The 24,708-nt window shown below is 47.3% G+C and overlaps 2 protein-coding genes across 4 annotated transcripts in view; both read right to left on the reverse strand.

The window, feature by feature from the left end:
* The window catches only part of LOC142898452 (free fatty acid receptor 2-like), an 87,904-nt gene extending 68,062 nt beyond the window's left edge, over positions 1–19,842 (reverse strand). The window contains exons 1-3 of one of the 3 annotated variants that reach the window (XR_012928595.1): positions 15,313–15,537; positions 15,071–15,170; positions 13,396–14,748 (exon numbers count right to left, since the gene is read on the reverse strand). Coding sequence is in view for 2 of the 3 variants with exons in the window: in XM_076041391.1 (XP_075897506.1) it covers positions 13,461–14,459 (999 nt within the window). In the remaining variant the exon portion in view is untranslated. Of the gene's footprint in view, positions 1–12,866; positions 14,749–15,070; positions 15,171–15,312; positions 15,538–19,825 lie in introns of those variants that run through there. The other 2 variants (XM_076041391.1, XM_076041390.1) reach the window with 2 other exon arrangements.
* On the reverse strand, positions 17,590–19,849 carry LOC142898451 (free fatty acid receptor 2-like). The gene has a single exon (XM_076041389.1). It carries the CDS (start codon positions 19,301–19,303, stop codon positions 18,302–18,304), a length of 1,002 nt encoding a protein of 333 aa, XP_075897504.1. The 5' UTR covers positions 19,304–19,849; the 3' UTR covers positions 17,590–18,301.
* Positions 19,850–24,708: the final 4,859 nt, after the last annotated feature.

A 24,708-nucleotide genomic window follows, 5' to 3' on the forward strand; every position in this document is an offset into this window, starting at 1 on the left:
TGAGAAAATGAACAAAAAAAAAAAAAGAAACAAACAAACAAACTAAATCTGGTGAAAATGATGTGCGTGTGGGGGGGTGGGAGGGGGGGGGGAATAATACTTTTTTTTGTACTTTACTCGGAGGAGTCACACACATTGAAGAGTTGAGGGGATTGGGGGGGGGGGGGGACAAACAAAAAAAAGATGTAAAGTTTTCAAAGTGCTGTGCTCTATTTTGCCATGACGAGCTTTTTAAAGTTGCATTTGAAACAGTCTGAGGGAAGATTTCATCCCACTTCAGAGGCGGCGAATGATGTAATGTAATTTATGATTTGTAACACTTCATGTTCACGGACTCCTTTTTTTTCCCCTTTCATGCTGTTAGCTGCATCGACATACACTCACACACAAACACACACACACACTGCATTGCTTTTATCTCTCTCTCTCTCTCTCTCTCCCTCTCTCTCTCGATAAACGATCGGGATCTGTGTCAGTCTCTGGTCGCGGCCACGAGTCGTGCTGCTTGTTCGGCCGGGCGGCGGCGACGGCGGCGGCGGCGGCGGCGGCGAGATAAAAGCATAATTAGCCGTTAGCCGCGGCTGGATAAGTGACGGAGCCGACGCAGCACCACCTGTCGCCTCCTCCCTCCCGCCAGCCAGCCGCTGACGGCTCCGATAAATCAAGCTCAATCCTGCCGCTGACAAGAACTCTCCTCAAGGGCGATGTCGCGCGTGCACGCCGCCACGTGCACCTGCGACACGGCGGGCGAGGGTGCGGCCGATACACAGCCCTTCCAAATGGCGCCAAAATTCTCCACCCGGGTCCCTTTGCACAGCACAAACAGCGGAAGGTGAAGCGAGCTCGTCACTCCATGTTCAATACGCTGTCTTCATACACACGTGCAGGGACTATATGCAATTCTTTTGCCATAACAAGCTGGCAGGGCGAGAGAGAGAGCACAGATGGATATAGAAAGAGAGAGAGAGAGAGAGAGCGAGAGAGAGAGAGAGAGCGAGAACCCTGAACCATGCGACCTGACCAAGGATGCGGAAGGACTCTGTAGTGTCGTCCGAGCGTGTTGTCTGATTTTTTTTTTTTTGTTTTCTGTTTTCTTTTTTTGTTTTTTCAAACCAGCAATAACCCTCTAAGTAACTCTACTGTGCAACAGGTGTCAGATATGGTTCAAAGCTGTGTTGTTCTATTTCTGGTCGGGCGGGGAGGGGGAGGCCGGAGGTCCGTAACAAGGTATATCCAATGAGTCTGTTGTTGTACTTTGACTGTGTACAGTACTATAAAATGATTGTGAAGCTCTGTTTAAATGGCCCTTCATGTGAAACGCCAGCGCGTTGACGCGCTTTGAAAGACAAAACGTCTCTCCTTAGAAAAAAAGAAAAAAGAGGACAACGCCGGACTCTGTGTTCAAGCTCGAGCAGCTTGCCGAGTCCGATCGTCCTCACCGCCGTCTCCATACTTCACGCTTTCCCGTGTTCTGCTCTTTGATCTCCTCTCTCCGTGTGTGCATCACCTGTCCTCGATCGAGGATGAAAAGAGAAAATTAGCAAAAGAGGAAAAGAAAAAAATCAAAAATGGGCATGTTTTTCAATGTGGTTTTCGAAAAAAAAAAAAACAAAAAAAAAAAAACAAAAGCACGTTGGTGTGTGTGTGTGTGTGTGTGCGCATGTGCGTGTGTGAATGGTGGAATTTGTTGGGGAAAAGGCAACGATTGGATGTCACGCGGCCCAGATGATTGTGACGGTGGAGTGAAGCCGATGTACAGCAATTACACAAAAAGAATGCAACAACAAACTAATGTTTTTTTTCTGTGCATCCGAGTGCAGACAGGACGTCACTTACCAGACGCTGACCTCGTGTCCCATTTTTAAAAAAATAAAAACATGCGCCCCCGAGTGGCAAGAATTTGCGCCGCATCTCCATTAACAGTGGCAAGTGGAATTAGCATAGCCTTGATGGCAAGAAGGGAAAAAAACACAGTCTGGCCTACTTGGAGTGTATAAATAACAACCCAAGTGGGGGTTCAATGAGTTTGGGAGTGATAAACAAGACGTTTGCGCTGGCCCTAATTGCAGCAGCCGCACCCCGGTGAGAACGCCTTGATTGGCTCCTGCGGCTGAAGGTTATGATAATCTGTTTGCGGTATCTCTGTTTACGTGGCGGTACTGACAGAACCAGTGCACACACACACACATACACACACACACATATACGCACAAACAAACACACACACACACAGCAGTCGGCAGCACAGAGGGCAGCAGCGCCAGCATTTCTCTCTTTCTTTGTTTTTCTCCTTTAAAAAGGCAATGTTTGAAATACACCTGTTCCCACCACTTTGTGTTTCATCTTGGACTCCAGTCGAGCAGCTGGGCACCGTTTAATGATCCAACAAAACCCTGCGGATCTCCACAAAACAGCAACTTTAGACTCTCAGTCTGCTTATAGAGCGCAGTATTTTTTTTATATATATAAGGAACTGGCCAAAACAAACGCAACTGTGATTCTGCAGCAAACACCAGGCTAAGTTGTGGGCACAGAACAAATGTCCTGTGTGAAGTCACAAAAGGTAATATTTGAAGATTTGGCTCAAACAGTGTTAAAAGTGGAGAGATGGTTCAGTAAAATTAAGTTTTTTTTTGTTGGTTTTTTTTTAAAAAACAAAAAAAAAAAGATTATTTAATTCATGCATTTGAACACGAGAAACTGTGGAAATTATTCCATTTTCTGCAAACAGATTTTTCACTCTTGGTTGGTTTTAATTTTTTTGACACGTTTCTAAGAGGTTTCAACACATTAACGTCGGTTTGAGTTCACAGCGCCAACACAAGAGCAGGCTAGCTCTCGGCCCGCGCAGTGCTGGGGCAGCGATGCAGTGAAATAATTATGGTTCTTTCAAGCCAAGACGAGGGAGAAGCGCTGCTCTGCCCGTCTGTGGGCCCAGTGGGCTTCAGTCTGCTGTTTTCTTTGTTTTATGAGCTAGCGGCTGGCGGGCCGCTGCCTCCGCTGCGCCGCCCTCCCTCACTTTGGGTCGATGCCGCTGCAGACGCTCAATTCGCAGCAGCAATAGTTGATCAATACCTTCGACTGGAAAGGCTTTTGGAATAGAGCAATCGCTCCTGCCGCTGCCGAGTGTCCCGAGAAGGCAGATTGATCAGGTGTCTATGGAGCAGCCCGGCGAGGCCAGAGTGTAATTCATCACGCCTGATACAAGACGGCCCTAATTGCACATCGATTTTAAGCCCTTCTCCAAAACTATTTGGGGCGAGCTGGAACGTCAGAGCAGTAAACTATGTGTTCGGAGACGAAGAGTGAATGAAGAATTAATCACTCGTTCGTGGCGCAGTTTCAACCTCAAGTCGCTCGCTCGCTCGCTCCCGGCACGCACAATCAGGCAGCCGCCAACGTTTCAGCAGCGGCAGTTGTACACAGACATAAGTGGGAATCAACGCCGCAGCTTTTAATGTCCGCGCCAGCCAGACGCTTGCAGCTTAGAGTGTGTTCGCACTCACAAATCTGCAGCGAAACCTTGCTGAAGAGTCGCTAACGGGCGAAAAAAGGAAAGTGACAATTACACTCGAGCGACGGTCGCTAAATCCCCCCCCCCGCCCCTCTCCTCCCCTCCCCGATTCCTTCGCGGCCGCTCGCAGCTAAACGCCGATGCATTACGTTAATCACCCGTCGTTGTTGGGTTTATTTGTTTTGTTTTTTTCACGTCTGTTCGAGAAATTCGCGCAGCAATGTTGAGGAGACGTTTGCAGTCAGTTAAGACTCGGGAACTTTGCCATCGCCGCGGCTAATGAGAGCAGCATGAGGCTAGAGGGAAGATAGATAGATAGATAGATAGATAGATAGATAGATAGATAGATAGATAGATAGATATTCTCCTGGTTCTCTCCACGAACCTCAGCGTGCGACAACATCCGTGTCAGACCACTGAGCCTCGTCCACGCCGCGCCCACAGATGGCATCCTGTCAATCAACGGGCGCCAGGGAGAGGAGGGGGGGGCGCACATGCCTGATTAACAGCGTGCGGCCTCCTCTCCCTCCCCCCCCCCCCCCCCCGCCACTCTTCTGCTTGAGCTGCAGACCGAGGGCGACGCGGCGGCAGAGTCGTCGCGTCCACAGAGTCGTTTCGTCGCCCACTTTGCACGGAAGCGTCGCCGCTCCTCCAGCCTCCCCCCCCCCCCTGAGTCACTGGCCCACGCCTGCCATTTTCCCTGTCAGTCAAGACAGGGGAGGGGTGGTGGGCGCAGTAACTAAATATTGGTTGTGGTGCAAAAGGACTGACAGGGGAAACGTGGATTTCTTTCACAAGTGACAGCACGGATTGTTGTTTTCTGGGGTTTTTTCCTCCCCGGCTCATTTATAATGTAGTTAGGAGGCCGCAGGAGCGGCAGGCTCGCAGTGAAAGTAACTGATGTGGGCTACAAGTGTCTTATTACCGCGCACACGTGCCCAAGGCTGGGATGCATGACAGGGTGGTTGATGGCGACTGGCTGGATGCTGCTGCTGCTGCTGCTGCTGCTGCTGCGTCGCACGTCTCCAGAGGCCGCGAGCAGGAAGCGACTGCCGCGACCGTCACTGTGTGCAGCAATGGAAAACGTCTCATTTGGAAACTAATAACAATGTTTGGTGGTGTTTTGGTTTTTTTTTTCTCCCTCTCTCTCCAACGGAGAGGAACCCAACCGTGTGTAATCGAGGGAATGAGTTGGTTTGGGAGTCGGTGCTGAATGTGGGAACCATGTCTGTCTGTCTGTCTGTCTGTCTGTGATAACCCCACCCCCCATTTACAGAGCACACACACACACACACACACACACCTGTCGATCATTCAGCTGGCATGCCCTCCATTTGTTTTTGCATGGAAATAGCCTGTAAAGTCCCGCCCACTCTACTGTTAGCGATATAAATGACGTGCGTTTGTGTGCGTGTGTGTGTGTTTGTGTGCAAATGTGTGTGTGTGTGTGTGTGGTTTGAGGTGCATTACATAGAGGTGGAATAATTTGATGCATCTCTCAAGATCTCATCAGTGTAAACTCAATATTAGAAAAAAAAAACAAAGGAAAAAAATGAGCAGCGTTTGTCTGCTGCTGACAGATGCTCCGTGCTGTGAAGCGATGATTGTACTACTTTTTCATTTGTTCACTCGCTGAACTTGTCTTTTATCAATTTTTAGTTTGGAGTGTGTCTTTTTTTTATTTATTTTTTTTTATTTCACAATCCATGAAGTGGAGCTTCAAAATTAGACCCGGTGGAGGGAGACAAAAATATATATATATATGAATCTAAAATAAAAAACAGCTTTGTTTTTAACAAATCCACTGTGTGCTTTTTGCTGGAAATTGGCGGCGGCATTGTCGGCCCCTGCAGTTGGGGAGGAGTCGAGGTTAAGCCAGTTGCCTCAGCTCGCCATTTGGTTTTTGCTTCCTGCTGAGGAAAGAGGCTTTTGATTTTTGGAACTGGCTGCAATTTCTTTTATTTGCTTTTTGAAATGATTTTTTTCTTGTATAATTATTTTTATCATTTGTCAGGAAACATTGACTTTGGTGGGGGGGGGGGGGGGGGAGTCGGCAATTGTGGGTTTGTTATACTTCTAAAGTCTAAATGGCATTGGTCTCTAATGGTCTTTAAGAGTAAAAATGATTCATTTTCAGCATTTTTCGAATTAAACTTTTGTTGATTTTAGTCAAACATTTTCGTGGCCAAACGGACGACCAGGAAACATCCGTCTCCTCAGTCTCAGCTTTGCAACAAAAACACACACATTGACTATTGTTTAAAAAGTGTTTTAGTTTTACGATGCACTGGGGTGAAGAAGTTTCTGAGCAAATTTGTGAGACGGAAAACGGTTTATTCAGCAGCTTGATGATGTGTATTAGTGCAAAAAAAAAAAAAAAAAAAAAAGTTGGACAATTAGATATATCTCAAGCCGACTTGACAAATTGCAGTAATCTGTAAGCGCTTGTCAAATGGTGCGAAACGCTGCTTCGTCCTGTGCAGGATGAGATGAGCACTTAATCTGCACCAGAGTGCTGCCATATCTCCAGGGTTTATAAAGGTCAGACGTCTATACTATGAACGTAAACATGATTTTCATTCGTAAATAGAAATACAAGCACATTTGCATTAAAAAAAAAATAATAATAAAAATAAAAATACTTGGAAATTGAGAGTTGCCTTGTGGAAAAAGTGTCTAGTTTTAAAATTGGGAGGATTTGCATTTTACACGAAATTTCTGTGTGTGTGTGTGTGTGTGTGTGTGTGTGTGTGTGTGTGTGTGTGTGTGTGTGTTATAATGCATAGTGAGCAACTGTGATGCTTCTCAATCAATACAAAACCCAGAATCATCATCACGCACCTCCATTTATTTGTGATAATGTAAATGGTGGCACGTTGACTTTATGCAGAGCGAAAGACAGATATGACGGCAAAGACCAGCCATCGGTGTGTTGTGGACAAGGTCATGTGACCTGTGACCAAGTAAGTACGTCATACTGATTGAGAAATTAAATTCTAAAAAAAAAAACATCAGGCTGTCATTCTGGCAGGATATGTTGTCATTAGCATTAGCATTAGCATGACCATATGGCCCCACCATAGGGGAACAGCACAGACAGGAGGCACTGTCATGCTTATTTTCTATTTCATATACCACAACAGTGCCATTCCCATTGAAAGGAAAATTAGCTGTTGTTTTTTTTTTCCCCCTTTAGTGAAGAAATCTTGTTTTTCAGACATTTTTCGACAACGGACTGCAACATCCCAGAATATACTTGGCACATACATGAGATAAATGGATAATTTCAAGGCCTGCTGCTCCTTTGCAGGAAGACAATTTTAGAAGCTAATGTTGTGTTTTCAAATTCTCCCTTCAGTTTTTCCGATAGCTGGCAGAGAAGAAAACTGCTGTATTGTGACTTATGCATCTCGATGCACTCACCCACACAGGGTTCTCAAATTTAATAGATTCATTAACTATTCATCACCTCGAAACATTTTGTGCAGGAGAGTCAGTTTTTCAGCGCGGTTGCTTCAAACAGAAACATTTAAACCAACATCTGGGGGGGGGAAAGGTTGCTCTCTCTCTCTCTCTCTCTCTCTCTCTCTCTCTCTCTCTCTCTCTCTCTCTCTCTCTCTCTCTCTCTCTCTCTCTCTCTCTCTCTCTCTCTCTCTCTCTCTGAAAGAGAATCTTTGACAGATGCAAAGACGCTTTTGGTTTGTCAGGTCTTTTGCTCATCTGCATTTTAATTGATTTTATTTTTATTTTTTTGGATTGATTTTATTATTAACAGACTCAAGGTCCAGTTCACAAGATTAAAAAAAGAAAAAGAAAACAAACATCTAATCTAATTGTCAGCATCGGAGTGTTTTTGCTTATCTTGTTATTCATCAACCGCACTTAATAATCACTTCATCACACGCGGGTAGACAAGCAGCCACTCACTACAGTCAACCAGCAATTCCAAAGCTTTTTGAAATCTTTTGTACTCTCTGTGTCTGCATTTAAAAAAAAAAAAAAGAAAAAAAAAAAAAGCATAAAAGAAACTGTTTTTGTCATGACTATTTGTGCATCGCTTCAGGAGCCGCTCAATAAAAGGTGTGGCTGCATTGTAAAAAAAAAAAAAAAAAAGAAGAAAAAGAAATTACTTCAGATTGAGTTGCAATTGTGTCCCTTTGGCTGTTGTAATGATCCGTCTCATTGTCCTTGTCGGGCGAGTCTCGCCTCCGGCTTTCAGTCGCGCATACTAAACACACCGCTCAAGTGTTTGTACTTGACCCTCAGGTCCTCTCTGCACTCCTTTAAACTTCCTTGCTATGACACCTTTTATTACCGGCTCCGTCTTTCGGCCCGGCAGCGAGCCAGGGCTGGTTCTTAACACGTCCACGTGTCCCAATTCACCGTTACGAACCCCATTCTGTCCACTTGGATCTTGTTTGTACTCAAATCAACTCATCTTTGGAGTTAACTGTGTTCAGAGCTGGATCTCTAGCGCTGCCGCGTAGCCAGTGACAGGCCTGTGACCAATGCGACCATCCATGTTTGAGCAAAAAATATCTTTTCATTTATTAGAATCTAATTACGTGCTAAAAAATTGATTTGTTGCTAACTTTTTTATGATTGAATAATTTGTTATCTCATGAAAACCCCTGGAAGAATTTAAAGGAGGACACACAGTGACTGAGCCACTGCTAGGTCCCGCCCTTGAACAGTCACAGTCCAACGTTTGCAGCACCATCAACAGTAACTATGCAGATGAAGTCAATCGCTCCAGTTCTGAATGTTAGCTTAGCCAGCCAATTTTCACCTGGCACAGCGTCACCGCTAAAACAAAGGACCGAACAAAGTTTAGCCTACTTCAGCTTTCAAGTCCCACATCTGGGAAAAGGTGGAACATCCGATTTTGCACCAACCTGCCAAAAATACAATTTCTCCCTCCGCCGCTGCGATAGCAGCTAAGCTAACACTCACTAGAATGTGACATTCTTTGAATGACGTTTCAAAGACTGTCACCGTGTTGGCCGTGGAACATCTTACCGGCGGTGTTCAGCGTCGGGCTCCTCGGTTCTGTTGCCAGTGCGGACGCTGCACAACTGCGAAGGTGAAAACCCGGGTGAGCGTCTGAAATCCAACTTGTGAAATTTCCACCGACTTCATCTTCTTTGGCTGAACAGCTTCCCGACAGTGTGAGGAATAATCACCTGGGCGCCGCGCACGGCACCTCGTATCGATCGCTCCCGGGGAATTGAAACTCGCACAAGGGCTGGCAACAAGGCAGGGAGAAATGCTTGAATTATCGTGTCCAGATCTTTCATGCGAGGGAAAAGATTTTTTTTTTTTTTTTTTAAAAAAAGGTCCTTTGGATTTTGTCTGGATGCAAAATGGGTGTTTCTCTCATTGGTGTTCAATGATTTCAGTCCAGAGAGACAGTGATTACTGGAGCTCTGTGGAGAGCTGCTGTCACAGACAGTCTGCTGCCACACACCTGCCTCCACTGCACTGATTACACTCACCTGCAGCTCAAATCCAGCAATCGAGCCAAGAAAGGCAGACAGAATGTTTGTAATCTGTACATGGAATCAATCTGAAACGTCTGGTTTGAAATATCACACTTGCTCATCGCCATATGAATTCATTTGTATTTATATGTTATTTGAACGGGTGGAAAAAGTGATAAGACGTGAAAAAACAAATAATTATTATTATTCCAGAGGCAGCTGGAACAACGACCACCCCAAAACTTTAAGGACCATTTAAAAAATAAATAAATAAATAAATAAATAAAGCTGTTGTGCCATCATGTGTGTCACAATAAGGCTCTGAAACACGACAGCGGAACCAATGTTCAGCAGCAGCAAAAATGAAGGAAGCAAAGCTTTGACTCAGGAGAGCAGTCATGAAACACTAATTGATTAGAGTCAATTATTTTATTAATCATTTTAGTTAACATATATTTATTATTTTCTTGTTTGTTTTTTTTCCTAATTCAGCATGCAGGCAGGCCACTGGGCTCCTCTTTGTCTCACTGGGAGCTTCCGCCCCAGCAGGTCGGCCCTCTGCTGGAGGCTGTGGAGCGCAGCGGCAGATATCGATCACCTGTCAGCCAGGAATTGCACCCTTCTGACAATCTTTCCTCCCACCACTCGTCCCGGGTTGCCAGCCGCTGGAGTCCCGCTGTCCTCGGACTGCTCGGCCGACTCGGTGCCTCGGAGTTGTTTTCAAGGCGGCCGACAGATAGCGGCCGCGCAGCAGGACTTTTTTCATTCAGTCTATTTTTCCCCACGGTGAAAATACATTCTCGGAAATCACACGCGGGCGGAGGAGGAACCTGCTGTCGCAGTCGAGATTAATTCTGCTTCTCTTTGGGAAGGAAAAGCCATCCCACGCCTCTTCAGATCTTTGTTTGTCTTTTGTTTGTTTTGTTTTTATCCAAGTCTCTACATAATAATCATTAGAAATAAAAAAAATTTAAAAAATAAATAAAAAAAGCAGAATTAGCCCTTTGCTTACTGTGACCTTCAAAAAATTCTGCTGAAATTTCTGCAGAAACTTCTGCGCCACCTTCACCTGTTTGGAAGAGGATGAACAGACCAGATGAGTGTTCCACGATCCACACAGTGAGATGTGAGGTGTGACATCACAAAGGGCTCATGCGCGTTTCTTTCTGAAAATGGAGCAATCCAAGGAAGGTTTGTTTGATTTATTGATTATTGCGGTTGGAAAACATTGAGTGATTTTTATTTTTTAATTTCATTTTATTTTTACAATTCTGGACCTTGAAAATTCATTGAGATTCTACTGATGATCATTTCAGTCAGAAGCACTTAACTCTCTAAAATACTTAAACCCGCGGTTATTGATCTTCCCTCTGTTTCCAGCACCGGCCCCCTTTAAATGATACTCTAAATGTTCTTTTTTATTATTATTAATCACGGGATTTTATAACACACAAATCATTTTTCACCATTCAGCTGTGCTCCAACAGAGATTTTGTTTTTCATTAGTCAGCTGCTGGAGAACAGATGGCTGTAAATGTTGCTCTACCCACTGCAGGCTTGGGCGACGTCTGCCAGGAGTTTAAATCACTGCTGGAATAAATTCAGAGCACATGTCACTGCAGTTAAGTGGGGGAAGAAAAAAAAAATAAAACAATTCACTAAGTTGTAGAGTCGGCAGTGACCCGTTGACCCCACAGCGTTATTAATTAACGCCGTCACCCTGGCTTATCTCTCCCTTTGAATACATTCACAAGTAGAGTGTGTGTGTGTGTGTGTGTGTGTGTGTGTGTGTGTGTGTGTGTGTGTGTGTGTGTGTTTTCAGGATTTAGACGAGACGTTTGCCTTTCACATTTATAACAGGTGCAGTGTAATCGCTGTGGATCGCATGTGAACAGCGAGTCGTGTCATTTTGCGACATTCAACTCCAGTCCGTCTCATTTCCAGCCGAGTTCAGGTCACACCTTGCCTCATTTCCTTTTTCTTTTTTTTTGTCTTGTTTTGAGTTTGGCATTAAATCCAACTGTGTTGGTGTTGGTAGATGATGCAAAGGGGAGAAAAGTGACCGGCCAAACTAACTTCCTGAGGCCGGCGTGGCCGAGGCTGTTTTCCCACCTGACCGTTACTGCGTGACGCTCATTGATCCCTCCGAGGCGACTGATTGCTTGCAATCCTGCATACTTGAGCAAATTAATGATTTTTTTTTCCTCTCCCTGCGATCGATGGTGAAACGACTCTGCTGGGGCGGGAGGTGAATGTCCATCACACCAAACCCGGCGCAACCTTCCAGATTTAATTTTGTCAGGCTCAATAACGAGTGTTGCTAATGAGCGCCGACCGCCTTTGTGTGCTTTCCCTCCCTTTAAAACACGCTGAAACCTTCTTCTTCTGGTGTTCTCGGCTCCTCTAACGGCAGCAGAGAGGCGCTTCGTACCTCGCTGGAAGAAATCGCGCAGAATTCCCATTTCAAAACCTTTTTTTTTTTTTTTTTAACGTTGGCCAAAAGAAAAACCACGCAGAGGGCAAAATCTCCTCCTCGGCAAACACATTGTGTACGCACGAGGCGCCGCACACGAGCCCAGGGCTGTTTTCAGCCTTATTGCCGTATCCATGTAACCTATCACACACCGTCTGGAAAGAGCCGAGACTGATGCAACAACCAATTATTGTCCTCCAGCCAACACAAAGCGAAACAAGGAAGAAGAAAGAGGTGGTGAGGGGTGGTGGTGGTGGTGGTGGTGTGTGTGTGTGTGGGGAGGAGGCGGAGGAGAGAGGTTGAACACCGGTGCTTTTCTAAAGATCAACCTTTGACAAACAACGCCGTCTGGATCGAAGGTCAAAGACGAAGACCATTGATTTTTTTTCTCCGCCGAGTCACTTAATTCTGGGCCGAGTAATTTTGTCAGTGACGCCGCCGCAGACGTTCTCCTCCATTTCCCAGAGTCCAGCTCTGGCTCTGTGTCCGCGCTCACATTCAGTCTACGTGCCTACGGTTCTGATTTCAACCTGCACGTCATGTGAGCAACACGTGGGTGCAGCAGCCTGTTTTTCTCGTTGTGGTTTTTTTTTTTTTTTCCCCTTGTTTTTTTTTTTTCATTATTCCAAACATTGTGCCAGCGTTGTGTTCAGAAGGACACTCGGTAACCACGGTCAGGGTCACAGCCACGCTAACGCCGTTGCTGTCCCGTGCAGGAGGAAGTTAATGAACTCTGAATTCTGGAAACACTGACATTAATGACCGTCAAATTTAGAGCAAGTTAATGATTGCGGTGTGCAAACAGGAACAGGGACGCATTGAAGCCGCTTCTCCTGCCTGACGGTACAGCATTCTCTCGGTCGGCCTTTTTATTGGGGCTTTTTTTTTCATTGTTTTTTTTTTTTTTCTTTCATGAATACGTGAAGGAACGTCTGACGTTCGAGTCATTGCCTCGAGTCTTTTGTTGTTTTAGCTCTTTTGTCTCTCGCTCGTCACACAAAAAGCCGACCTTGAAAACGACGCTGGCGCCGCAGCACTGCCTCATTTGCCTGCGATGAAGGTTTACCTGCGCAAAAAAAACAAACATCTCGTCTCGCATCTACCCGCGATGAGGTGTCCAAATCGTAAATTATGGAAAACATGGACTTCATGACGCGTGGATGGAAATAAGCCGGGGTTTTTTTGTTGTTGTTTTTTTTTGCATGCGCCGCTGCTGTTTGCTCTCCTCTGTTCTGTTTGGAACGTCCTCCCACTGTCCAAACACACGCGAGCTGCTGTTTATTGATGCTTCTGCTTTATTGCCATGTTTATCGACGTCTGCGTTTCTGTCTGGTGCGTCTCACTGCCGCTGCTACTGGGATTCTCCGCCGCACGAAATGGAGCCATAAGATGGATGGAATATTGTCATAAACCCCCTTCAGACCATTTATTCACATCTATGCACTTCAGTTGAAAGATGAAGGGACATGAGCGGAAGCTTTAAAGGTCGTTAGGAAGATTAAAGAGAAAAAAAACTGTGACGTGCCAATCAAATTACAATCAATTAAACAGATCTATCTATTAATCTATCTAATCTATTGGTGTCTGAACCCTGACCTGGTTAGCTAAAAACAGAAAGCACAATATATTTTGTAAAAGCTGCGTTTCCCAGACACTCATTTTCAAACTAAAATGATTTTTTTACATCTCTCCAACTAGCCTGAGAACAGGAAGACAGAATATTACTCACAGTCAAAGACAGAGTTGAAAGCATCACCTCTGGAGATAAAGTTGCTGTTTGCTCCAGAGTCAAATCTGTCAGTGATGTTGTACCAATTTCTTTTTTTTTTTTTACGTTTGAAGTGAAAGTCTAATGTCTCAGATCACATGAACCGTGTGTCAGAGCGGAACCTCACCGCTCTGACACACGGGTCCATTCACTCAAAAACACAGCCGCTGATTTCCTGCTTCCTGTAAACAAGGAACAAATGTCGAGGCTCCACCCCAGCGCTGTTCAGATGGTGTCCACCGTCTCTTGTTTGTGCTCCTTATCTTTAGCGCCCCCCGACAGCACGTGACAGGACGGGCACCTGTTCAAGCGGGCCGCCAGCCCTTTCATCATGTCGCCCACCGTCCCCCTCAGGGCGGAGGAGGACAGGTAGAAGATGAAAGGGTCCAGGCAGGCGTTGAAGGTGCTGAGCAGCAGAGCCCGGTCCCTCCAGGAGGGGTTGCTCCAGTAGACGAAGCCCACCACGTGAGAGACGTTGTAGGGCACAAAGCACAGGGCGAAGACCAGCAGGGTCGCCAGGGCCAGGCAGATGGCCCGCAGGCGGCGCCGCCGGTCAATGTTCTGCAGCTTGGACAGGATCCTGATGAAGTTGATGTAGCAGAAGCATGTGATCAGGAAGGGCAAGAAGAAGAGCACCACGGAGATCTCCAGGCGCACCGGCAGCAGGACCTTCAGCTGGGCCTGGGTGAAGTTCTCGTAGCACATCTTGGTCGTGAGTGTCGGACCACCCTCCGAGGCGTTGTGGAAGACGGTGCTGACGTAGGAGGAGGAGTTGGACAAGTGGATATAGGGTGTGATGAAGACGATGCTCACGTTGAGGGCGGAGAAAGTCCAGAAGAAGATGCTGGCGGCCACAGCGTACACCGGCCGGCGCCTCAGCACGTGCTGGATGGGGAAGGCCACCCCCAGGTAGCGCTCCACGCTGATGGCCGTCAAGAAGAAGGTGCTGCTGTAGATAGTCATGTAGAAGACGTAGCCCGACAGCGAGCACAGGAACTGGGGCAGGTTCCACACCATGCCGTTAGCCACCTCCTGCATCTTGAAGGGCAGGAAGATGAGGAAGAGGAGGTCGGAGATGGTCAGGTTGAGCAGCAGGATGTCGATGGGCATCGGCTTCCGGTGGACCTTCTTGACGAAGGTGTAGCAGGCCAGGAGGTTGGTGGGGAAGCCCAGGATGAAGGTGATGATGTAGACGGACAGACACAGGCCACCGCACGGCCCCATGGCGGCGCAAAGCGAGCCAGTTGGTTGTGTGTGTGTGTGTGTGTGTGTGTGTTGGAGGGTGTTGGGCAGTCACTTCATATCCTCAGATCTGCGTTGACGGGAACGAGTGACATCGTGGCCGGGACGGTTTGATCTTCTCAGACGGTCCAGGTGGCTGCAGGTCGAAGTCTTCTTGGAGGTTCAGCAGTCTGGAACCCAGGCGGAGAGACGGCGAGCAGTGGCACAGAGGTTTTCCCGCCCCCGCCGATAAACCGCCGCTCAACGGCTCCTCAAGGGCTTCAGCTCTGGGCTGATAAAAGAAAATGGAAAGAGATTACTGCGATGCGCTTTCTGTACGTTGGCTTCTCTTTTCTTTTTTTCCCCACACAGGACCCCCAAAAAAGTCAAAGACCACAACAGAGAGACAGAAATAAGAAAAAAGACAAATGTCACACTGACAAAAACGTCTCTCGCCACGTCTTCTTCTTCTTCTTCTTCTTCTCCTGCTGCTGCTTAAGCGATGACCCTCATAAACATGACGAGTCAAGCAGAGCGAGAAAATGAGCGGCCGCACAACCACAGAAAAGAAGGACAGGAGGAGGGGAAAGAATTAAAAAGTGAGAGTTTCTTACCCCCTCGGTCAAAATTCTGTGTCACGCCGCCGGAGACATTCACTGGCCTACTAGGGTCACGTCACAACGCAGGTGGGGTTTTCTTTTCTTCTTCACACCCCTGCAGGCCAGTGCACAAAGTCATTGATTGAACTTGCAGGCTTCTTTCTTTTTTTTTTTTAAAGCAAGAAAACATCCCTTTTTTTTAAAAAAAAAAAAAAAAAAAAAAAAAAAAACAGCAGCTTCAACTTCCCTGACTGCACCTTGCAAGCTTCGCTTCTCACACGGTGATTGCTTCAAAACAGAAAAAATCTCCAACAGCCGCCTCTCCGGCCTTCGGCGCCTGCCTGGCATGCATCCACCTCAGTATTTACCCAATAGTATAAACATCCAGAGCGGATCAGCGAATTTATTACAGGCCGAGACGCTGCAGAAAATCGTCTCCCCTGCATCGGCCAAACACGGTTTCTGTGGTAACACCCGCTGCGTCACCCCGTGTGCCGTTGTGGGCAGCAGCGGGTTGTCGAGCCGCGATTGGCTGTCAATGCCCGCAACTTCTGCGTGGGGGCCCCTTTTTTATATAGTTACTGTGGGAAGGATAATAAAACATCCATCCATCCATTCATCCATTTTCGATCCCGGCTGCCATAGGGCGAAGCCAAGGTCCATCCTCGATGAGTCGCCCAGTTGATAATAAAACAAATGAAATGAAATAAAAAACAAATGACCTGTTGACAGAACCATGCCTCGTGTCCTGACACATGACCGCAGGCTCGCCAAACAAAAGGCCAGTTGTTTGCGCAGCCATATTGGACACAATAATAAAATAAAAGCACACACACAATCACACACCCACACACACACACACACACACCACTGATAAGTCTCCAAGGGGGAAACTTCCAGTCGTCACAGTTTGCGTTTGCCACCTGACGACTGCGGCGGAAGCGAGGTGCCACAGTTCATTTTTGTCAGAGTCAGCCAACGCGCTTTTGAAGTTTAAAAAAATATATGTAAAAATGAATTTGAAAGATCAGTCAGAGGTGCACAAAGAGCCCTTTTGATGTTGCAAATGCAAATTGCTCCAACTCCCTAAACGCTGGAATTTCAGCGTTTAGGGAAGCGGAAGCGAGTTGCGAGTTGCGAGTTGCGAGTTGCGAGTTGCGCATCATTTTGTCAGTGGGCCGGGCCGGGCGGATGTTAATTCCCTTTAACCCGTCAGCCAGGTTTTCCTCGTTTGGAATCTCAGCTCTGTGTAAAATCACTGAACTTTACATTGCCTTGCTGTTTGCATCTATCCATCCATGTGTGTGTGTGTGTGTGTGTGTGTGTGTGTGTGTGTGTGTGTGTGTGTGTGCGTAAGACAGAGTGAGAGAGCAAGAGAGAGAGAATCATTGAATTGTGCAAGCTGGTTAGTTCCACTGTGACACTTGGATTTTCCACAATGACATCACAGGTTTTTCTCACACGCAGAAATGCAGTAATGTGGACATTTACCGGCACAGCCACAGACTTTGGCCTTCAGTTACCGAGAAAAAGACGTAAAGAACTAGAAAAAAAAAACCGATTCATCTGTTTAGAAAGAGCCGGTAGTGCAACAGGAATTGTGTATTTAACCCCCCCCCCCCACACACACACACACACACACACACACACACACACACACACACACACACACACACTTCAAACAGATTGTGACAAACCTCTCAGGAAGGGGAACCAGGTCACCCTATGACTCTTCGCTGTGGCAAAACCTAACGTTAGCTTCATTGTTAGCTTCAGGGTTAGCATCGCAGACGCAACCTTGATTTTAGGAAGAGAGGCATCTTTGTTGTGTATCTAACAGAGAGGCAAACATGCTCACATCCCCTCTATTATCCAGGGAGTTACGTCACCCATCCATCAATACGCAACCACAAGTTTTGTGTGTGTACATGTGTGTGTGTGTGTGTGTGTGTGTGTGTGTGTGTGAGTGAGCTTATGTGTGCACTGTTTTGCATTCAGACCAAGAATTAGTTTACTCTATCTAGTACTTATCATAATAGATAATACAAACTGCCAGCGATAAGCAAGGTTCCTGTCACATGTGGTAGTCGTGTGTGTGTGTGAGTGTGTGGGGATTTTCCCTGCAGGATCAGGTGACAGGTGGAGTCGGTGGTGTCGATCTGGGATGAGGATGACAGGAAGGAACAGCCAGGGTTTGTTTTGTTTTGTTTTGTTTAATGAAATGAAGGCTGATAAAACTCACGTAGCAGAGTGAGAGCTGTTAGAGTTCAGTCCAAACACACGCAAGTTGCAGTTTATCGGTGCTTCTTCTCGTTGCACTGCCTGCACTGGACTGCACTGAAATGTTTGCCTTGTCTGGTAAAAAAAACAAAACAAAAAAAAACAGCAAGATATTCTATTCTGTTCTATTCTATTGCCATGTCTGTCGACGTCTGTGTTTCTGTCTTATGCGTCTCACTGCTACTGATACCTGGATCCTCCACAGCACTGAGCAGAGCTGGAAGATCGGTGGAATATAGTCATATAGTCATAAATGCCCTTTAAGTAATTTATTTGCGTCTGTGCTGTTAATATATTACAGGTTGGGACATGAGTGTAAGCTTTAAAGGTCATTACTAAGATTTAGGAAAAAAAATTCAAATGACAACAATACAAAAGTATTTCTTATCTAAACCCTGACCTGGGATACCAAAAAAACACACACAAAAACAATACTACTTCAGGAGCATTGAAGCTGCGCAACCCATTTCACAGACAATCATTTCCCAGCCTAAATGATGTTTCTCCAATGAACCTGTTGTTAGAGAACAGGAAGACTGCTCACAGTCAAGTTTTCTGTTCTTTTTTTTGATGGTTGAAGTTGAAACTGGGACTCAAACCACAGGTGAGACTCTTTCACTTAGTCCAGTCTAATGTCTCAGATCCCGAGACCGAGCCGCTCACACGTTTCCCTTCAGATGTGGAACTGGATGGTTTCTGTGACTCGTGGAGTCAAAAGTCTTTAGTCTTTAGTGGGCGATCCAGAAACTCGCCCAGGTTTCAGGTTTTTGTTGCTGTTGTTTTTCCTTGTTTTTACTTTACTGGCTCTGAAAAACACAGGTCCGTCCGGAAAGAGCTGATATCATGTTGTGTGGAAGTCTAACGCACACATTTCCAGTCAGTCACTCCCTTCCTCCCCTTCTCTCTCTCTGATTTCCTGCTTCCTGTAAACAAGGAACAAATGTCGAGGCTCCACTCCAGCGCTGCTCAGATGGTAACCGACGTGTCTTGTTTGTGCTCCTTATCTTTAGCGCCCCCCGACAGCACGTGACAGGACGGGCACCTGTTCAAGCGGGCCGCCAGCCCTTTCATCATGTCGCCCACCGTCCCCCTCAGGGCGGAGGAGGACAGGTAGAAGATGAAAGGGTCCAGGCAGGCGTTGAAGGTGCTGAGCAGCAGAGCCTGGTCCCTCCAGGAGGGGTTGCTCCAGTAGACGAAGCCCACCACGTGAGAGACGTTGTAGGGCACAAAGCACAGGGCGAAGACCAGCAGGGTCGCCAGGGCCAGGCAGATGGCCCGCAGGCGGCGCCGCCGGTCAATGTTCTGCAGCTTGGACAGGATCCTGATGAAGTTGATGTAGCAGAAGCATGTGATCAAGAACGGGATCAAGAAGAGCACCACAGAGAGCTCCAGGCGCACCGGCAGCAGGACCTTCAGCTGGGCCTGGGTGAAGTTCTCGTAGCACACCTTGGTCGGGACTGTCGGACCACCCTCCGAGGCGTTGTGGAAGACGGTGCTGACGTAGGAGGAGGAGTTGGACGAGTGGATATAGGGTGTGATGAAGACGATGCTCAGGCTGATGGCAGAGAAAGTCCAGAAGAAGATGCTGGCGGCCACAGCGTACACCGGCCGGCGCCTCAGCACGTGCTGGATGGGGAAGGCCACCCCCAGGTAGCGTTCCACGCTGATGGCCGTCAAGAAGAAAATGCTGCTGTAGATAGTCATGTAGAAGACGTAGCCCGACAGCGAGCACAGGAACTGGGGCAGGTTCCACACCATGCCGTTAGCCACCTCCTGCATCTTGAAGGGCAGGAAGATGAGGAAGAGGAGGTCGGAGATGGTCAGGTTGAGCAGCAGGATGTCGATGGGCATCGGCTTCCGGCGGACCTTCTTGACAAAGGTGTAGAAGGCCAGGAGGTTGGTGGGGAAGCCCAGGACGAAGGTGATGATGTAGACGGACAGAGACAGGCCGGCGTGGGACAGCTGCATGTTGGCCAGATGGTGGGTGAGACGAGACAGGAGCTTCACAGAGTTTCCTCCTCGAATCCTCAGATCCTCAGTGGGGGTTGAGCTACACGACGTGGTCTTCTTAGTCAGCCCCCCGAAAAAACCCACGCGGTTTAACTCTGAACCTTCTCTCACTTCTTCCTCTCCTTCTCTGCTGCTCCAGCGTCTGCCGAGTGGCCGAGTCGCCTCTTAATGAGCTCGTACACATACAGTAATGCAGCGCTACTGCTCCCGCCCCGTCATAAATGCAGTGCGGCGTTGCTTCAATCACACTTTTGCACATGTGAAACCAATGACCCCCATAACCACGATGACACAAGTAGAGCAAGGAAATGAGCGGCCGGATATTGCACGCAGCTCATCTGAGCGCAACAGAGTTGCAGGAACACGGAAAATACATTTGTTCCAAAGTCAAGAGAGGAAATGTGAGAAGCGAAAGTTTCTGAGCCCTTTGGTCAAAGATATGCATTACGTTAAACTGAGAAAGAGAAGTTCACAGCTTACTGTTTACGGTCAAAGCGGGTGCATGGCTTCTTCTTCTTCTTTTACTTCTTCTTCTTCTCCTTCTCCTTCACACCGCTACGGAGGAATGCACACACATTTATCAACTTAAGCCACCCACAGACTTCTTCTTCCTCTATTTTTTTCTTTTTTTAAAGCATGAAAACTTCCCCTCGATTAAAAGACCAAACAAATGAACAACAGCAGCTTCAGCTTACCAGTCTCCACCCACTGAGCTCCAGTTGTCTTATCACGATTGCTTCACTTTTTCTTTTTCTTTTTTAAAAAAAAATCTACTCTAGTCGACTGTCTATCTGGCCCTCAGCTCCTGCCTGCTGTTGCCTTGCGCACACAATCACCGCGCTTACCCGATGATATAAACACCCAGAGCGGTTCAGAGAAATGATTGCAGGCCGAGACGCTGCATCGGCCAAACACGCTTTCTGTGGCAGCACCCGCTGCTTCGCCCTGACATGATTGGTTGTCCAAGCCCACAACTTCTTTATGGGGACATTTTTAGGGGGATGAAAAAAATAAAAAGGGGGTCAGGTGACAGGTGGAGTGTGTCGAGGGGGATAACAGTGAGAAAGGGCCCGTGTTTTCTGTTTGTTTGTTTTCACCTCATAAAGCCTGAAAACTGATGTAGCTGTGAGAGTTAATAAAGATTACATATGATATGAAAACATACCAGCGTGTTTGTTTGTGTGTGTGTCCATCAAACAGTGGAAATGTGGGTCAACATTTCAGTCCTGAACGCATCACAGACGCACATCAGTTCTCTGGGTTTTACTTTCTGCACGCTGAAAGATTTTTGGTTTTTTTGTTTTTTAAGAAAAAAATATCTTTTTTTTCTTCGATTTCAAATTTCCTCCAAATGAGTGCTTTGTTTCCACCAACGAAAGAAGGAAGGAAGGCAGGTGAGGGTTTACTGCTCTTGCTATGGTCCCTGGTAGCTTTCAGTGGTCCAGCAATAAAGCCTAATGAAGCTGCTGTCGATAAACAAATTACGGTAGTGAGTCGAGGTGTTCCGGCCAGTCTGGGGGACGTTTTATCACAAATGGATGAGGAAGTTGCGGGAGGGGGGGGATTGAAAATGGGAGCTTTTTTCTCAGCTTGATATAAATGAATCATAGACAAGAAAACATGCGAGGAGGAACGAAGCCTTCATCCACCGCCAGCCGACAGTGACATGAGCCAGGAGGAATCCGGCCCGTCGCCACCACGTCCTTGTCCAACCCCTAACCCCCCCGTCCCCCTCGCTCCTCGCCGGTAAAAGGCGCCACTTTGAAGTTCAATTGACACGGCTGTTAAGTACAAAGTGTCATAGTGTTTGTGTTGCCGGCGAACACTGACGCGGGCGGAACGGACGCGAGGAAGAGCAGACTGTCGACGCCGTCGTCTGCCTTTTGAAGACGCTGCCGGAAGACGGGGCGACTTCACGGGCCGCGATCGTGCTGCAGACAGAGAACTTAGAAGTGAAGGCGGTTTAGCCTTTGTGAGTTACAAAGACAAATTGTGAAAACCAAAATAGTACCGCCGCTACCTTGTTGGTGGTTTTCATGTGAAAGAGGAAGGAAAATGCATCAGCGGACGCAGACGCGACATGCGGCACATTGACTTCTGAGGAAGGCCAACTTTATTCAAATTCACATCTCTGTACCTGTCAGTCAAAGGCTTCATTTAAAGAAAAGAAAGAAAAATAACACGTGCTCTGGTCGATTTCAGCACTGAGGGAAGTTCAAAATTTTTTACTGCCAGTGAACTGAGGAACGTGCCGCTGGAACCTTGTTGGTCTGCAGTTTCAGTTTTAGCAAACCGGCTAGCCACGCTAATCCTTCCCGTCGAGTCGGTCAGATCGGTCGGTCGGTCATTAGGTGGTTTAATCAGAAGAAAAAAAACACTTCTGCTGCTCTCATCAGTCACACCGTCCCGTTTCACCATTTTTATCTGCGGCAGCATATCTCAGCTAACTTAGCTAACTCTTATCAGCGAGATTTGTTCTGGTCTGTCGTTTCCCTGCTGCTGCCTCTGACTCGAAAACGGTCGCCGAGACGAAACCGTCTCCCCGAGACCTTTAAAAATAAATAGTTAATTGTGTTACATCAAGTAGATATCTCCACAATGAAGAGAGACGGCGGCTGGCGCTAATCCCTCCGTTAATACCCAGAGCATGAACCCCGTAAGCTCCCTCACAGTGGCGGCGGCGCCACGAAATAACAACATAATTCTCCTTCGTCCCGATAGAAGAGTTCAGCCGCCGCTAAGCCACCGTGTTGCTATTTAAAGAGTGACTTTGCTTCCCAGACGGCGGCCGGGCTCATTTTTTATTTCCCACTGACACATTCATAAAGTAAAGCCTGCCGTGTTGAAAAGATAATCTCTGCCGCCGTTTGGCGGGCGAGGGGGCCTTATCGAGGGCGACCTGAGTCCGCGGAGGGAAGCACCGGAGGACGGCCAGGAAGAATAGACGCCGCCGACCGGAAAGCACCGGGGGACGAAATAGATTTCCTGGCGGCTGTCCGACCCGCCGCCAGCCACATACAAACAAGTCCGACTTGTTCTGATCACATGATGGTTCCTTTAATAGAGCCGCAGCAGCAGCAGCAGCAGCAGCAGAGCGGGGGGGGGACACACATAAAGGAAATTTCCCTGCATTCCTGTTTCAAAGCAACGCCGTTCAAGTTTTGTCATTCGCGTGCCAGCGGGCGCAATTAGCATTCCCGCCAAGAGAGGGACGCACACGTGAGTCGTGTCAACTCGTGAAACTCGACGCTTGGGATTTCACAGTCGGCTTCACCGTCGTCAAACGAATCCAAAACTCCTGGCTGGAACCGAGCCAAGTCGCACACCTGGCCACCTGGCCCAAGTTTATTGGGCCGTTGCTGTTTTTTTTTTCCTTTGTGGGAAAGCAGTAAGTGGCTGGAAATGTAAAAGAAGCGGCTGGGGTGGAGCTGATTATGGGGGCTGCTGGATGTGTTTGTGAGAGATGGAGAGATAGTCAGAGATCACAGGCAGCGTCCCTGTTTCAGCTACAGACGTCATAAAAAAATTTAAAAAATTGGAATATGGTAAAAAAAAAAAAAAACTTCTTGTTTACAGGCACGAGTTCTGCACCCGCCCACTTTTTTTTTGGAAACCAGCCTGCAATATTTTTTTTTCTCCTTCTCCTTCTTCTTCTTCATGTGCTTATTAACAGCAGTATAATTAGATCCCTGTCTGCTGCTGAGATTCTGAGCTCTGGCTCCTGCACAAAGTCTGTCTCAATTAGTCGGCGAGGGTCTTGAATACAAAATGCCTTTAATCACTTCGCAGCCAATAAACAGAGTTTGCCTTTTATTTATTCATCAGCACGACGGGGCAGAGGAGCGATAAATATAGTGAAGACAGCAGAGGGGGAGGCAGACGTCGAGAGGGGCTGCTGATCCCGAGAAGCTGTGGGTGCGGGGGAAAAAATCACATTAAAACAAAAAAGGTCAAAAAGTGCTTAAAATGCATCAGATTGGTAGGAGCCAGCGACGGAAGAATCGATGCCTCTGTCAAACAGATAAAAGCGCGTCAAGGCTGGGAGGCCTCGAAATCACCCAGCAAGGTCGATAAAACTTTAGGGAGTCGCTGCTCCTCTGATTGGAGAGCCAAGAAACAAATACACCTGTTTAATATCTGGCCAGATAACGGAATAGAGGGCGGTGGGGCTATCATTCACAAGGCGGATAAAAGTCTAAATGCTCACCGTGGGAGATGTTTAGCAAAAAAAAAAAATCTAATAATAACAATAATAATGAGAGGTCAGTCGATGATCCCTCACGGGTGCTAACAGCGCTGAGCGGTGGGGTCACTTTTAATTTGTACCACAGCGGAGGAGAGACGACTGCACAGCGCCGAAGCTCCAATCTACCAGAATTATCTCCAGATCTGTATTCAGAGGCAGGGAGACAGATTCCAGCATCCACTGACCGATGACCAGCGGAACCAAACGTGAAAGCAGAACCCAGTTTTGGCACGGCACCGCTTCAAAAAAACAAACAAACTGGACGCTTGTTGGTTTTACACGTCCGAGGCCGAAAAAAAAACAAAAACACACATTGCACAGCAATTCTCAGCAACTCTTATGCAACGACGCACCATTAAAGATGTGTTAATTGTAATAAATTGACTCATACTTGTCTCAGATCAAGTCCCCAAGTGCCTCTTCACCTAAAAGAAGAACTGAAGCAGCTGAAGATTTGTATCAGTTTGTTTCTTAACTCCCTCCATCGTACATCATCATCCAACGTGCAACTTTACACGTTTATTCTGGTTCCTCTGGTCTGCGGCGGCTGAGCCCTTGTTGTTCTCCCCCGTGGTGGAACGGAGGCTGAGGCTAGGTCGTCATTAGCCGCATTAGCACTGACCCGACACTTGGCGGCGGCGGCCGGGTGGGACGGACCAGGTGGGTGTAATGAGGCGCTGATACTGGGGGAGGAGGGAGAGCGAGGCAGCTTGATGAGCTGGTGAGCAGCAGGTGTGTGAGCAGGCAAGCAGGCAGGTGAGGCGGACGATTAGCTGATTGGAAGGCTGGGACTGAAAAGGATGGGACACACACACACACACACACACACACACACACACACATAACACAGAGAGATGGAGAGATGAAACACAACAGGAACTCTCCAGTAGCGGCGGCCGCACACAGGAAGTCCCATTGATTGCCCAATCATCGTGGGGGCGTGGCCTAATCCACAGTTTGGCCTCAATCAGCCCCAAACACTCCCTCTGTGAGGCGTAAATACAAAACTGTTTCGCCGCTCATGATCAATTGGAGCCGCCCACATTACGAAGTGCAAAAATAGATAAATAATTAATACTTGTTTGACCTCAAGGTCGGCAGCCAATGAGAACTGTTG

The sequence above is a fragment of the Nelusetta ayraudi genome, unplaced genomic scaffold, assembly GCF_046127955.1.
Source record: "Nelusetta ayraudi isolate G7.1 ecotype Tasmania unplaced genomic scaffold, CSIRO-AGI_Nayr_v1 ptg000066l, whole genome shotgun sequence".
In the NCBI taxonomy this organism is placed as follows: Eukaryota; Metazoa; Chordata; class Actinopteri; order Tetraodontiformes; family Monacanthidae; genus Nelusetta; species Nelusetta ayraudi.